The sequence below is a fragment of the Mugil cephalus genome, chromosome 2 (genome assembly GCF_022458985.1).
Source record: "Mugil cephalus isolate CIBA_MC_2020 chromosome 2, CIBA_Mcephalus_1.1, whole genome shotgun sequence".
Classification (NCBI taxonomy): Eukaryota; Metazoa; Chordata; class Actinopteri; order Mugiliformes; family Mugilidae; genus Mugil; species Mugil cephalus.
The window spans coordinates 2,907,522-2,924,516 of NC_061771.1; the positions used below are offsets into that span (position 1 = coordinate 2,907,522).

A 16,995-nucleotide genomic window follows, 5' to 3' on the forward strand; every position below is an offset into this window, starting at 1 on the left:
CGTTTGCTACAAAACAGTATCCCGCTGTAAGCCTCCTGAGTCAAGCGGTCACATGGTGTCGGTCACGTGACCTCGCAGGGCGGAAGAAATTTCATAGTTGTGAATGCAGTTAACTTTGGCAGTCGTAAACAATTACAGCTACAGTAAGACAGCTGCTTTTACTTTTAGTTGTTTCCCACAGTCCTTTATTTATTGTTTGGCTGATTTAACCAGGTATCCATATGGCTGCGACGGAACGCCGGCACTCCTCAGGTAATGTAATGCTAATGTTGGACTTTTTGTCAACTTTCTTGTCACTCAACGGCTCCTGCCTCTGTTTAAAGAGGTTGTTTTGCTTTTCAGTACACTGCTCGGGGGAAGTGAAACAAGTTTTCGACCCGGTGTGCGTGTTTAAAATGTATCTAGCAACTATTAAGACCCCAAAAACAACAACCATCCCGGCCGCTAACTGATTTTCTGCTCTGTAACGTTACAGGTTGACGTACAATAGGCATTATCATAAAGTGATCTTCCCAATAACAAAAAGGCTGTTAAAGGCCCAGACATCCAAATTCATAGAACTGAATGCATGCAGATACACTGACAGTTTGCGGATATGAAATTGCAATATTTGCTATTCGTTTTAAACTTAGAGCTGGCAGTGTATGTAGTTGATTGAAAAGCAACCGCATTATTATTTCAGTAACTGATTGGGACTGAAGGGTCTCTTCTCTAAGTCTGAGGGTGTGGGGCTTCCCGGATATCATATAAATAAATAAATAAATAAATAACGTTTATAAATGAAGTGATTAGTTGTTTATTCTTGAAAACTGCTCATCAAATTTTATTTTATTTGAGGTTTAAGTCCATTGTATGGATTGTAGGACCATCCTTTGTGTGAACTTTCAGAAATGGCAGGGGAGTCCAAAGTAGACTGTTGTTAGCATCTCTCATTAAGCTCCAGATACTGCACCATCCCCACCAGCCCCCCTTTAGCAAATCTATCCAGTCTGGTACATCTAAACGTCCTAACTCTTTCATGCGTAATAAGAAGTCTTTTTCACAAGCCCCCTTCATGCATGGTTGAATCTGAACATTTCTGCTGATGAGAGTTGGCTCCGTTTAGATTCCTGACCTCAGGAGAGTGGTTCGACACAAAAGAACTTTTAAAGCTTGCGGTAGGTAGCATAACACACAGCTTGTGGTCAGTAAGCTTTGTGTTAGAAAGCCAATTTACCTATAATGCAGCTCCCATTGTGTCAAGCTGTCCATGTGCAAAGGTGTTAAAATACATCTCTCAGACTACTGCTGCCTCCAAGTATAATGAGACAAGTGGTGAAAGAAATTTCAAGATAGTGATGTTCAACCAACACGAACTGTGAATGTAATTCTGTAGAGAAAATGTTTGTATTTGTGAAAATGTTTTCTCCTTATAATGAAGTTGCTGACAGCTGCTTTTTAAGCGTGATGGATACATCACTAAAAGATAATCTGCTAGTGACTTTTTTATTTTGAGTGGTTTGCATATTCACTTCCTTTCACGTTATTATAGTGGCAACAGAAATTCAATAGGAGGACTTCTGAAAATGTCTTTATATAGACCAAACCGCTGTCGTTGTTGTAGATTCTAGTGAATTGTCTATTTAAGGCAGTATTACCAGGGCTTTGTTTCCTCCCTTTGAGAAAAAATGAACCTGATGCTGAAGGTTGAACACAGCTGTAAAAATCAGCTTTGTGTCAGTTCATACAAAGTTTCACCTCTTACTTCATAGTAAACCACACTATCGTGATGATCTTTCTTTGTTCAAGGTATTTTACTTCTAGTATAAGTGGGTGTCTTTGCTTCTTGATAGGTGGCCCTTTTTCTGTGGACGGCTAGACTAGATCTGTGCACTGATGGCAAGTTGCTGACAGTTTTGAGTGATCGGCAGGCGACAATGAACCAGAAGAGCCAGATATTTTCATAGACTTATTCAGTTGTCTCTAAGCATCAAGCCAGTTTGGACAGTGTGTGGCGCGCACCCCTGTTTGTTTGTCTGATTTCTGTCTGCCGTGACGATCGCCACACTCCTCCGATCAAAGATATGATGGAGCCTCGCACCCATTGTCTGCATGTTAAGTGGATGGATTCTTTCACCTGTTTTCATTCTCACCATGGCACGCAACTCCTGTTATCCAAGCCAGTGCATAACACCTGTCCTGTCCGAGTCCACTAACATACTGTAAACCTAAGCTAACTGTGTTGAAGCCAAGTCTGGGTGCTGTTCATGTCTACTACAGTTTCTCACAAGTCAGCAACAGGTGTTGTTCTGGTTGCAGGAAGTGATCCCTATAATTATGGATTTGGTTTATTGCTGACTTCTGCATGAGGTTATTATATAATCAGCTGTAATTGTACAGTCTACATCAATCACGATGCAGAGCATCTGAGAAATCTGCCCCGATTGTAGAGGTTACCATTTCAGATGGTAGTGGCCAAGTGGCAGCTAGTGCTTTGTCCAAAAACCAAGAGGCATCTGATAATATCCCTCACTGTTTGACTAAAGCACAGAAAAATGGCATACACTGAGTAACATGCTGGGCAACAAGATGTATGATGCTTTCAGAATACGGCTCATTCAGTCAGCATCCCAAAATAATCCACTTAAGAGCGATAGCAACTTCTTGTCTTCAGTGGCAACATATTTATTTAAATTTGCGTCACGGCTCATTAGTTGAGATAAACAAGTCCTCCACTTTTGCTTACAGTAGCCATAATGACTCTCTTACAAAAGAAGTTATGTGAAATCTGACAAAGCCAGAAAATGTGGGAGAAGAAGTCATTCCAATTTTTTCTGTGTGATATTTTTCCCCTTGTTTCCTGATAGTGCTGACTAATGTTGAGCAGTGGTTGGTTTATTTCTTCTGTTTCACTTCTCATTTCCATTGGATGCTGCTAAGCTGGTGGGTTGTTCTGCTGATGGTGTCTTTAAAGATTTATCCTGATTCAGCAACATAGGTGATGTTGCATATATTCATGTGACAAGTATTAATCCAGTTCAGTTTTAAAGTCATTTTATATTCCTCATTCCAGAACATTTGGCCACATGTTTAGTTGATTATCAAGCCAGGAGTCATTTCTGTTCTGAAAAGTGAGCGATTAAACCAAGTGACCTTGTTCTCTGTTTTTTCTTTGCAGCAGCAAAGTCGAGCAAGCTCAATACATGTGACACGTATTAAATATGATTAGCCTGGTTTGCATCTTGTGCCTTTTCTGTTGTGATGATTGCGCTTTAAAAACACGACGGTTTGAAAGTAGCCACAGTTGGTTTTCTCCATTTTTCCAGCAAAGTCACACTTTGTGGTTTAGCAAGTTGGGGTAGATTAACTGTTGGTCCATGTGGCTCTCTTTTAAATGTGTGTCAGTTCTTTGTTTCACAGCATAGCGCTCACTCTGTACGACAGAGTAGTTTCACATAAGAATGTGGGTATTTTTTGATTTTGGTTCAGTGTACGCTTCCTCCCCCTCTCTACATATTTCTGTTGTATTTTATAATCTTGACCATCATTGTTTTTTACACATGATTTGTTTTAATCATGTTTTAATAGATGTGTTTGTTTAAAATTCAGATTTATTATTTAGTGTTAACCAAATAACTAATTTACTATTTGAAAAATGGACAGATTAGTAGAATAGTAAAAAGAATCAGTTGAAAATCAACCCTACATGTGTGGGAGGATGTTTTTGATTCATGTTCTATTTGTGAAGCGTTATGTGTAAAGGTGATAATGTTGACAATGACATGCTTGTGTCAATTTAACTGAAACATTCAAATATGTCCCATACTGTTATGGATAAGTACTCAGGACACATTCATAGGTTAAAACTGATCAGCCTTTACCTCGAATGCCCAGAAACTGATCGGTTTGTAAAATACTCTTCTACTCTGGAGAATCTAAATAGTATAAGTTTAGCATGGTTTTTGAATTAATGAACCACAGACAACAGACAACAACATTTATTTGAGTCCTTCTATGTTTGGAGCTAAAAACATTCAATCACATGTGGAATTGAGCTCGCTTTCATGCCAGATGGGAAAAGTAGACAGAAAAAAACAAATGCAATGAGAAGCACACTAAGTACTGAGTTTAATTTGTTAAAAAGTCAAAGACCGACTGTTCCGGCCTGGGTTTTGGTGGTGCCAACAGAAATCTGATGCTGGAAGTAGCTTGTGTCAGTGACAGGAAAGTTGAGGCAAGTTTTGCAGGAAATTCCTGGTCTCTGCAATTTGGGTTAAACCAGCTTGATTTATGTGGTTGGTGGTTTCTTTCTCAGTTAGTTAGGCAATCACAACCAACTGAACAATAACAGCTCTTCCCCTGCTCTGTCCAGTTTCTTGCCAAATGTGTCTAGCTCAGCATTTTACTAGTTTTTAAATGAAAAATTTTAAATGTTATTCAAACGTACTTTTGAGATGTTTTGATTTGGACCGACCAAACTGTCAGACGTTGCCATCCTTAAAGGTGAATGAGTGACAGCGGAGGGATGTAGCAAAAACGTCTTATCAAGTAAAACATTCACTTTGTGTATAATGGATGTGAAATTCTCAAAGCAGTTGTAACTCTTAGTCACATGACTCCCAAAGAGATCTGGCCAAACCTCAAACAGTCAAAATAGTGAATGAAATTTTATTTTCATCCAGGTGTTTTTATCCAGTTCTGATTATTCTGATTAATGAGCTGAATTAACTGTAAAAACTCCTGGTGACTGACAAAATACATTCAAGTCTATAAAATACTTTTGTTTTCATCAGAGCGAGAAAGCCTGTCCTCCTCAGTGACCCACTACGGCTCCACAGACAGCAGCGGCGAACACGACGTCAAGAGGAACAGTCATGACAACAATTGCAACAACCACAGATTTCCCTCTGTGACAGCAGGTCACTGGGTCGGGGTCGATGAGGAAGAGGAGGCCATTCGCAGGAAGCTGAAATACTTCTTCATGAGCCCATGTGATAAATATCACGCCAAGGGCCGCAAGCCTTATAAGCTTATACTGCAGCTGCTCAAGATATTTATTGTCACCACTCAGGTACATTATGTGTGGTGTCTGAATGCTGTCTTGGTTTTTTGCCTTTCATCAGAAAATTTCTATGAATCAACTCTTTTCCAGATTGGTCCCTTTTAGATGAATTTAAGTTTGTGTAAATGGAGCAGTCAGTGATTACATACATGTTAAGAGAGCTGTTTCCATTGCAGTAGTTGCTGTTGTTGACATTGTTTGGCACATTTTAAACAGACATACAAAGGTATAGTAATAAATTGGTCTACAATACAGTCTATTTACACCGATCAGACATTATGACCACTGACAGGAGAAGTAAATAACATTGACCATCTTGTACATGTGGATGTTAGTTAGATACCAGACCAGACCAGACTAGACCAGACCAGACTAGACATCCCCAACCCACAGCAATGACACTCCTTGATGGCAGCAGTCACCCCCGTTAGGATGCAGCCTGACACACACACACACACACAAAAGTAAACTGATCAAGTATCTGTGGGATGATCCTCAACACATTGAACCCAAAGGACCCCACCAACGACACTGTGTTACCAGACACCACAGGACACCCTCAGAAGACCCATGTCCATTCTCTGATGAGTCACTACTGTTTTGGAGGCACAAACGAGACCTATACAATTTTAGCAAGGTGGTCATAATGTTATAGCTGATTGGTTTATTGTAACATTTGAGCTTGGAACTGTTTGCAGCACATATGTCATTATAACAGAACTAATAATAATGATTAACTGTATTATTAACAATGTTTAAAGTTTTGCTTCCATAACTGCTTCATTGTTAATGCAGTCAGAAATAAGATTTATAAAGTAAGATTGATGCAGAAGAATGACCTGAATGCCACACATAGGTGTGCTGGTGAAAGGATCAGGAATACATTTCGTTCTCTGACATTTATACTGGCAGTCTCCTGGTTGGGGTTCTGAGGGATTTACAGTATCAAGAAAGACATGCCACAAATGAAAGAGAAAGAGGGGCTTTTTATTTTAAAGGATCCTGATGAATCTCCAACCTCTCCCTCTTTGCTGCAGTTAGTGCTGTTTGGCCTCAGCAACCAGGTGGTGGTGACTTTCAAGGAGGAGAACACCATGACATTTAAACACCTCTTCCTGAAAGACTACGATGAGTCCTCAGATAATTCCTATGCTGTTTACACACAGCAGGACGTCTACGACCACATCTTCTATGCTGTTGAGCAGGTAAGCTTTCTTCCTTTAAAATGAAAAAGCTGTGTCAATTTACAGTCATTTGCCAGTTCATTAGGTACACCAGTCGAAATGAAAGTAATAACAGTCCTGCACTACATCCACTTGCATGGCATATAATGTTCAGTTTATGATGAAACAAGGTAAGGAAGGTTGTAATTTAAATGGATGATCATTCGTGAGGATGTAGTTGGTGGTGTAGTTAAACTGGACTGAAATAAACATTAAAGTGTTTGTGTTGTTTAGCGTAGCGCTATGTACACCACAATACAATTCAATAGAAATACAAACCACAATCCAAAATGAAAACATGGCTGAATCAACAACTTTCTCAGTTATGTACCAGAAGTTTCATGATGCTAAGATTTATTGCAGAACTGTATTATAACACATTTGTTTTCACCACAGTGCTTCATGAATTGGCCAGTGAGGGTCAAAAACCATTATTATGGAGGCTGAGATGATTTGTGATACTCGTGAACATAAATAAAAAACCTGCATGTATAATTGAAGATCAGCCTCAACAAATAATACAGTTTAAGAAAACAGTTTGCGGAGCCAAACAAAAGCACATTCAACATTTCATGCATGTGCACCAAGGACTTGTCTCTTCCCTCAGTACTCTCTCTCACTCAAGAGAGAGTTCTACAACTTTACAGCCACACAAGGCCTCATGTAGCATTAGGGATTTAAATTCTCTGATATCAGTATTGAATGAAGACTGATAGCAACTGAAGCAAAAAAAATACAATATGTTACCTAAATATCCTTTACTCAAGGCCTTCAGTCTTGAAGGCCTCTGACTGCACAAACGTAACATGCTGCCTGAAGTGATCTTCATGAAGTTTAGACCTTTAGAGAATATCGTATTGAGTAGCTACAGTAATTCACCTGAAATGGAAGAGAGAGTGAGTGTTCTGTTACATGTAAAATGCTGTAGGCGTTTTATTAGAGAACATTTAAGAGACTATATTTATCGCCTTGGCTCGTGGAAATCATGGGCCTGATGTGGCTACTTGGCCCTTGCAGCTGTGCTGAGTAGATTTGTATCTGCTGAGAAGTTTTGATCATAAAATGCCACTGTAGGTCAGGGAACAGCTCACTTCCTGTTTTTTTGCAGCACTTTTTTCTTTCTTTCTTTCTTTTTCTTTTTTTAATTTTTCCTGAAAGAGGTATTGTGGGGTCATTCAGGGGTAATTTCTCTGCAAAAACCACTGAGATCATAACCAGAGCTAACACTGTAGACTGTAAAGGATGTAAATTCATACATCTACATCCCTGTAATTCATAGCATATAATGTACGTTGGCACTACAAGCAGCAAACATATACAAGCAGGCAGTGGTAAATCTGACGGTTTTAGTTCTTAGACTTAGATAGACTTAAATGATCCACAACGGAAATTACTTGTTCACAGTAGCTTAATTGTACGACGGAGGATTAGGGCCACATAAAAAAAAAAGAAAAATCACGAGATTCTTCAAGATTAAAATCGTAAATTTACGAGAATAAAGTTGTACATTTACGAGATTAAAGTCATAAATGTACGGGAATAAAGTCGTAAGTTTATGAGAATAAAGTCATAACATTGTTTTTAGAGGAGGAGAGTTAAAATGAGGGACGTGGAGCATTTCGTGAAGTTGTACTTCACAATAGGTTTCACAAACAAAGAGATACACTATAAGTATCAGGACTTAAAAAGAATATGCAAGAAATTGCATGTGCATGTGTTTTATTTATTTTTGTCATCAACCTTACTAATTTTATTTGCAAGCCAGCAACAGAGACACCAACCATTTCTCTGGATGTTCAGTTTAAAAGCTCTGGGATATGGACGAAGGTTTCACCGTTAATTCACTGTGATTCTGTGTCCAGTATTTGGCCTTACCTGAGACCACAGTGGGACGTTACGCATATGTCTACGATGTTGGTGGGAACAGCAGCGCTCTCTCCCTCTGCCAACAGTACTACAAGAAGGGAAGCATCGATCCAGCCAACGATACCTTCAGTATAGACCCTCGCATCATCACAGGTAAATCAATGTCACTGTGTGGCGTGAGGGCTTTTTTTGTTTTTTGCTTTTAATGTTGATGTTAATGTTAACACACACACAAAAAAACAATGCCTGCTGCTCAACATAGTGCAAATGTGTGAAGTGCATCTCAATGTGACAGTTGACATTGAATGGTTGGACTGGTCTGTAGCCGCTTTGAACAACTCTTTAAAGATGATGTATGCTGTGGTTATACCGGATATAAACCACTGTTTACAAGAATGTAGATGTATCACTTCATTAGAACGACACCATCACTACTCTTACTTCCATTTTTCACCAAGACAGTCATTTAACTGTGTGATTATCATCTAGAAGGTTTTTAGAATAAATTAATAAATGAATGTGTTCAGCAAAGCTTCTTTCTTGCATTGCTCCCATTGCATAGTTTAGAAGTCAGTTGTCTGCAGATGGTCCAAGGTGACTGATGTTGCCTGAGGGGACATCACCAACACTCTGATCACTTCCTCAGGAAGCAGTGAGTAGGAGGAATGTTAGACAGTCCTCTTACAGCTGTCTAAGTGAGATGCCTTCTGACCAAACTGTCAAACACATGTTCGCCAGGCTCTTTTCATATGAAAGCTAGAAACCCAGACTGTACGCTTGGGTTTATTTTGTAAGATATAAGTTTAAGCTCACTAAGCCTGTTATAGAGTCCAACTAAAACATGCAACAGAGGTCTATGCATTGATATTTAAAACCTGACATTTTTGCTGCTGTTCTGCATCAGTACTTTCTTAGAGATAGAGAGAAAAGGAGAACAGGAGAAACAGATAAAAAAAACTTCTGTCATAGATACATATGACTGATGTCATATTGTAACATCCCAATAGTCAAACATTTTTAAACACGCTATAATTCAACAGTCAGCCATAATGGAAGTCATTGTTCCCTGACAAGACTGGACATAGATTGGTTAAATAAAATGTTATGTGGGGTACATATGAGTCTTTATTTTTCTGCATATACGCACACTTCTAGTCAGAGAAGGTGTCGCGTGCCCCCAATTTCAGTTTCTTACTTCCTCATATCAACGTTTGAGTTTAATTTGTACCAAACTAAGAGGAAGTAAGATCAACATTGGAACTAACAGTTAAAATCTTTCCTCATCTGACATCACACATCACAACTCTTCTCTTGTTTATTCTTCCCCATATTCAGATTGCGTAGGTGTGAACCCTCAGTCCGTTCCCCCAACTCCGATCACCAGCAGCTACAAGAACTTTACTCTCAAGTTCCACAAGTAAGGCTTCATTTTTCAAATGGCTTCAGCCTGTCGCCTAATCTTTGTTGACAAGATTATCTGCGGTGTATCTGATGATGACATTCAACACATCCCTTATCTCTGCCGCACACTCACACTCAAGCATGTCTAAATGAGCACTGACTCAACAGCGTTGGTACAAAAACACACACAGAGGTATGCAGTTTGTCATCTAGCTTTGTGGGTGGTTTGGATAACGTTTGTGTTTGTGTCTCAGTGTCAGTGAGATTTATTTATTTATTTTTTTGCTTCAAGGCTGATTAATGTGACCATAGAGTTCCAGCTGAAGGCGATCAATATACAGACCATCATCAACAATGAGATCCCAGACTGCTACACTTTTCACATAACAGTAAGTTAAACACTCAAAGACGTACACATGCTTCACACTAAGGTGAAGGATTAGCTACTCATTCAGCACTACTGGAGGACACTCAGTTGAGATCCAGCCACGGTGACCTTCACAGAATTGGACATTCACCAATCAGGCATAACATTATGACCACCTTCCTAATATGATGTAGGTCTCCCTTGTGGTGACTCATCAGAGAATGGACATGGGTCTTCTGAGGGTGTCCTGTGCTGTCTAGTAACAGAATGTTATTAGTGGGGGTCTTTGGGTCCTACAGGTTGAGGGGAGGGGCCTCTGTGGATCAGCCCACAGATACTTGATCAGTTTGGGATCTAGTGAATTTGGAGGCCAGGTGCTTCATGATTTTTTTTCATTGTTCTAAAATTGTTTTTGTGTGTGTGCCTGTGTCAGGCTGCATCCTGCTGGGGATGGCTGCCGCCGTCAAGGAGTGTCATTGTATCAAAGAAATACATCTCATATTTTGTTCAGAGACAAGAACTTTGTGCTTATTTTAAGAATTGTTGTCAAGCAAAAAAGCCATTGGCATGTTTTTCTCATGACAAGATGATTTGATTGAATATAAGAATATTTAGCTTCTTTCTAGTAATGCTGTTTATGCTGTGTGGGGTGGGGGTGCCTGCTCTGGTCTAGGTGGGTGATACATATCACCTAAGTAACATCCACACGAATGCCAGGTCCAGAAATGTTAATGTTATTTACGTAGTCCCATCAGTGGTTTAAATGTTGTGGCTGATTGGTGTACATGTAGACCATTTAATGTTGTGTGTATAATACTCTGCTCAAAGACAACATCTGGAATTACTATTTTGAAGAAAGGGAAGTTTTTTCTATGTGAGTCTCTGCCATGCACAAAGCTCAGATTGTCCCTCATTCTCCTTTCTCTCCCAGATCGTTCTGGACAACAAGGCTCACAGTGGTATGGTGAAAATCCGGTTAGAAAACCAGGCATCAATAAAGGAGTGTAAGGACCCCAGCGTCTCTGGACACGGTGAGACACATTATCAGTGGATGTTTACGTAAACAAAAGAGAGCAAGAAAAACTATCTCAAAGTGCTCACGGAAATACTGCTGTGGTATGGAAGCAGTGGTCAAAACAGCAGCAAGCGAGAGATCTGTATTAAAAGTAACTGTTAACCAAGGAAGCTAGTTGTACAGCAGTGTTTAGGAGTAGCGGCATACTGGGCCACAATCATGCAAAGATGACTGACACCTCTGTGTTTTCTACCCTTTAAACTGTCAGCTGAGAGCTACACACGTTTAGCATTTGATGTCGTCGTGGCTATGGTGTGTTTGCTGTCGCTTGTGCTGTGTGGGCGCTCCATAATGCGAGGCATCATACTGCAACAGGTAAGAGAAATCTTTCACAGCCATGGAGAAACATAACAGAGAATGAGAGTTTGAGTTACAACAATCAAAGCTAGACTTGAGACTTTACACATATGTATGACTGTACACATATTCAACACAATAGAAAACTGGACAAGACAAGAAAGTGCTCAAAATTAATAACAACTTGTGATATCAGACATTGGATGTGGTGGACATAGATGAAGTCTGGTATCTCTGACCTCATGGTATTGGGATGAGGTGTTGGTTGGGTCGGTGTGTGTTGTCCTGTTCTATTGAGACTGCAAATCTTACGTTGGAGGCAAGGTGTGTGATACGTGTTAATTTTGTCCCGTTGTTTGTTAAATTAAGCAATATTACCCTCGAGGTTGTGCTTTAACGTCATTTGAGCATGACCGAAGTGCTCAAATTCCGTTTAAGCACACCCTCGAGGGTAATATTGCGATTATACAACAATTACCAACAAAATAAAAGGTACGATCAAATATATATTCATGTTGATGGAAATTTTGTTCTCAAAATTTAGAGTTTTTTGCGAGTGTGCCGCCCGTTTCCATGGAAATAAATGTGGTCTGACTAATAACTGGAACACAATCAGTCACGTCAGTAGACTCCTATGTGTAACGGAACCTAGTTCACCGCTACAGCAAATAATCCAAACCTTAGTAACGACCTAGCAACAGAAATGATTTTCCAGTCCCAGATGAGTGAACTCTGAGCTGGCGTTCATGTTTTAACGCGGTCTCGGACTTTACCGAAATAAATCAATAATGCATAAATGAGCGAAATGCTTACTTTTATTGCCTAAGTCATTACAAAGATGCTGAACAACAAACCGATCCATTTTGTAGCGTACTTTTCAGCCGTTTCCTGCTCCAGCTCTGACAGTTACAGTGTTGCCATGGAGATGAATACAATGTTGCCACAGACTTGGTGGAGCAAATTTTTTTAGTGATAAGTGCTGTAATGCTGATTTGAGCACGGTCCAAGTCTTATTGAACAATCAGATTGCTTGGTTGGAACTACTTGTTGTATAATTAACACATGTAAATCACGTAAATCATGCTTTACATGGTAAAATGCAGAGCTAGAATCAAAATGGGAAATGGTGGCTAAAACGATTTCATATTTTGTGTGAACTAATGCCTTCATTCACTGTAATAGTAGAGACAAAGGATGTTATCATTTGTGTAACAAGTGTAATCGATATTTAAGTTTCATGAAGTTTCCTCTTTCTACCTCTGTTCTCAGGAGTTTGTGCAGTTCTTCAGGGAGACTCTGGACCGTAAAGTGTGCTGGTCTGACCGGCTAGAGTTTATTAATGGCTGGTACATTCTCCTCATCATCAGCGACATCCTCACCATCACTGGCAGCATCATCAAAATCGGCATTGAGTCCAAGGTTTAACTTCAGCTTTAGCTTTTCTGCAAGTTACACACGTTTTACGATAACGCCCGCTACTTTTTACTGAGCATTGTCTTCTGTGCATCTTTTCCCAAAGACCATGTCCTCCTATGACGTCTGTGGCATCCTGTTAGGGACCTCCACTCTCCTGGTGTGGGTGGGAGTCATTCGCTACCTCACATTCTTCCAGAAGTACAATGTAAGTCACTGAAAACCTGATACGCATCCTCTGATAATGTTACTAAGTCGCTTCTAATTTAATAACTTGAGTTCCTCCTTTGGGCTCAATATGATGTAATAATTTCTGTTAATCTAGTTTCCCTGCTCTTTCTCTCAAAGTGTAATTTGTTCTATCGAATGCCTCCTGTGCCGTAGATCCTCATCGTCACGCTCCGAGCAGCTTTCCCCAATGTGATTCGGTTCTGCTGCTGTGTGGCCGTCATCTATCTGGGCTACTGCTTCTGTGGCTGGATCGTCCTGGGACCATACCACGTCAAGGTGAATAACTCTGAAGCTCTTATCAACAGGAATGTCATCATCTGGTAGTTTTTTGAGTGAGTGAAAGTAACTCTGCACGCTCGCTTACGTACTTTATATAAGTGCAGTTTTCAAACCATTTCTTTGCCTTTTATTTAATGATGGTATTCATCACCAAAATAAAGACTTACTATTGAAATTCAGCAGCATTGTTTGTATGCGTGAACCCACATAGAACAAAATGTTAATAGAAATCAGATCTGTTTTGTACACAGAAACAAACTGCCACATTGTGCCTCTACTCCTTGATGTAGAATCATTTGTCCTGGGCACCAGAAGAAATTGATCTCATGCTCAATAGCTGTGGTGCCACCGAGGATTTGTATGTTTTTCTGGTTTCTTTAGAGACACTTCTCCACCTACAGACCATTTTCAGGTTCCTTTGAGGTGAACACAGAAATGAGCTCATAGCTGCTCTGACCTTTTTCTTTTTGCAGAAGGCTCGAGTTGCTGTATTGTTCTTGCTTAAGTCAAATTTCTTCATTTTAAAGCAATTCCTGAACATTTCCTCTTAGTGTGACGTGTGGAACCTTTCTCCCTGTAACATGATTCTTTACGTACAGTCTAACTTCCATCTTATCTCCGTTTCTTCACCTTTGCAGTTCCGTTCTCTGTCCATGGTGTCAGAGTGCCTCTTCTCACTCATTAACGGGGATGACATGTACGTGACGTTCTCAGAGTTGCAGGAGAGCAGTACTCTGGTGTGGCTGTTCAGCCAAATTTACCTTTACACGTTCATCTCCCTCTTCATCTACATGGTGCTGTCTCTGTTTATCGCTCTCATCACTGGAGCTTATGAGACCATCAAGGTAGGAAATAAATTCACTTATCACTTTCACTTAAAAGCATCAGCGTTTGTGTCAGCGCAGTAGAGCTGAGTATAAACACATTAGAGAAAATAACAATTAATCATAATAACTGTAATGTTCTATTGAATTGCTTTGCACAGCACCAAACTCAGGAACCCATCCACATTACGGACCTGCACGCCTTCATAGCAGAGTGTACAGATGCACCAAATTCTGGGAAGTTCAGGGGTCTGGAGACGTCGCCTTGCTCCTTCTTCTGCTGCTGTGATAGGTGAGTGTAACTTAATAAGAGGGAGGTAAGCCATCCAGGCCAAGACAATGAGCTGTCTGAAATTTGAACTCCACTCAATATAAAACAAAATTAGAAAATAAACATAGCAGGAAGCCATGGAAACACCACCTCAGCCCAAATAAAGAATAATAATAATATTAGTAATTATAATAATAGTAATAATAACAATAAATCAGATTAGATTGGTCAAACCTCAGGCTGCTGCTGCTGTTATCACTGAGGGCTCAGGAGAGAGAGAGAGAGAAATGGGATTTCTGCACCATGTACTGACTCACTCACCAGTTCATTAGGTACACTCATGAAAGTGAATGCAATCTGTGAAAACAATCCATCTTAGCTTGCTGTAGGCCAGGGGTGTCAAACATAAGGCCCGGGGGCCAAAACCGGCCCGCCAGAGGGTCCAATCTGGCCCGTGGGATGAATTTGCAAAAATTACACTGGAGATATTAGCTGGAAATCTTTGACGAAATAAGAAATTTCACAGTTTTTCATTACATGTAGCAGTACTTTTTTGCACTAAAGCAAAGGGAAACATTTGGAGTTGTCGTTATTTACCAGGTTATAAGCTATTGGGCAACCGGCCCGGCCCCCTTGAGGTCAAATTGGGCTGTATGTGGCCCCTGAACTAAAATGAGTTTGACACCCCTGCTGTAGGCTGTGGTATTCAGCATTTGTGTAAGTGACAGACTTGCTGATTCACTGTGTTTTTAGTCTAGAGGAGTGGTTTGTTTTACTATTGAATTGTGTTGAGTTGTATATAAGAAGTGCACATTATTGCCAGCAGAGGGAGCACATACCAGCATTGAGGAAACGCATCAGCAGACTCTAGCAGTTATGGAAACACATTTAAAGTCAGAATGTGAGCTACGTGGTAACCAGGCAACCAACAGTCGTTCTTATCTCAATACTAATAGCTGAAGGCTCTCTCCAAAGATATATCTACCATGTGTTTATCCCTAACTGAATCCATCACTTGGGGACTAAATAAAAACATCAGTGTATCAGATGGCATGAATGTGGGAAATGATGCAACTGGTTTGATTTCCTCCACAGAACAACAACATATGAAGATGTCCTGCTGGTGAACTGAAGGTGACCTCAATGAACTCAGAGGCCTCACCAGCCTCCTCTGCTGACAGGAGGGGCCCACTGCATGCTCCTCAGTATCTCTGGGTCAACGTACTGTATGTAGGTCAAACCCTTGCCCTGCTCAGACTGGGGAGTCTGGACCTGTAGACTGAATAGCAGTGTCCTTACCGGACCTCTTATTTTTCCCCATTCTTGACAGGTGATATGGGCTGATAAATAGCTGGACATTTTTTGTGTACCAGCAGGACTCCAGCAGTGTCATGGATGACTAATACGCAGACATTTCTCTTGTTTGTTTGTTTGTTTTTAAAGACAAAAATACAGTGTTTTCTTCCTGTATGGACCAGCAGCATGACCTGCAGCCATGTGCCATCAGTAATAGTAATAGTAATAGTAATAGTAATTCATACCTGGTGCTGACTGTTTTTATTTTTGTAACATTTAAAATCCCTTACCTTCTGAGATTAGGAAACATCTACATGAACCATATTCAATTCTACATTTTCTTACACCAACTCATTCATTTGATATGACACCTACTACACTTGAAATGGGTCGTTAGAGGAGAATGAGAGAAATAAATCCCCTGTCTTGTTTTCTGTCTTTTTTAGACAAAATATCTGAAATCAGGACCATAAACAAATACTATGCGAGGTTTCAGATGTAGAATTGATTTGTTTTCTCTGTGCGCTGCACGCTTAGTATAAAGTTTCAAACTCTGACGTTAGCTGCGGTTGTGTTGCATAAGAATCACATTGCTCTCAAATGTAGTTCTCATTGCTGTGCTTCTTTGTGATATGTTGCATTTATCCCAGTAATGGGATAATCAGTGTAATGGGATGCACTCAGTCTCCCACTAATGAAGCACTCCGAATTGTTAGCTACAAAACTGTTCTTCAAATCCACGTACATGTTTCTTTAATGATGCCAAATTATTATCAACTACGTCTGTTGTTTAAAAAGTCAAAAACACATGATGGCCATTTACAAACTGATTCTGAGTTGTTTTAAATGGGGAAAAAAAGGCTTTTCAGTCCTTTTGTTGTATTCATAATCATGTTGTAAACCATTTCCCTACAGTGGAAGCTGGATCAGTGTCTTTTTCTTTATACCTCATGAAACGCACAATATTTAAAGGTGTTTGAAGAGATGATCTTTTAGACTGTGACAGTTAATTATTATAACCAAGATGTACCTTCCCTACAGTTTGATGTTTTTTTTTATATATAAATTATCTGCACTGCACTTGAGAAACGCAAACGATACCAATTGTCATGAATGATCTGCTTGGTTTCAAATGTACTGATGAACATTTCGTGGGTCATCCTTGATATTAAAACATGATTTTATGTATCATGATCCAGTTCTTCGTTTACTTCATGTCTCCTGCAGTTCTACCGAAATGTCAGTAGATGGAGCAGAAGTAATTCATGTGTCAGGATTCTTTCTACATTGTTTTCGGATAGGAATAATACATATATTGAACAACCACAATATTAAAACCTCCAACTGGTGAAGTTACTAACATTGATCTCATTACTGTGTAATTTATCTCCTGGTAAAACCTGGATCCTGT

The 16,995-nt window shown here is 39.8% G+C and overlaps 1 protein-coding gene across 1 annotated transcript; it reads left to right on the plus strand.

Moving 5' to 3' along the window:
* Positions 1-19: 19 nt before the first annotated feature.
* mcoln1a (mucolipin TRP cation channel 1a) lies at positions 20-16,778 on the plus strand. The gene is made up of 14 exons (XM_047579082.1): positions 20-252; positions 4,773-5,050; positions 6,079-6,246; positions 8,127-8,283; positions 9,466-9,547; positions 9,824-9,920; positions 10,830-10,929; positions 11,182-11,288; positions 12,540-12,689; positions 12,790-12,891; positions 13,068-13,190; positions 13,832-14,038; positions 14,179-14,309; positions 15,384-16,778. Exons 1-14 carry the CDS (start codon positions 222-224, stop codon positions 15,418-15,420), a joined length of 1,770 nt encoding a protein of 589 aa, XP_047435038.1. The 5' UTR covers positions 20-221; the 3' UTR covers positions 15,421-16,778.
* The last annotated feature ends 217 nt before the right edge of the window (positions 16,779-16,995 follow it).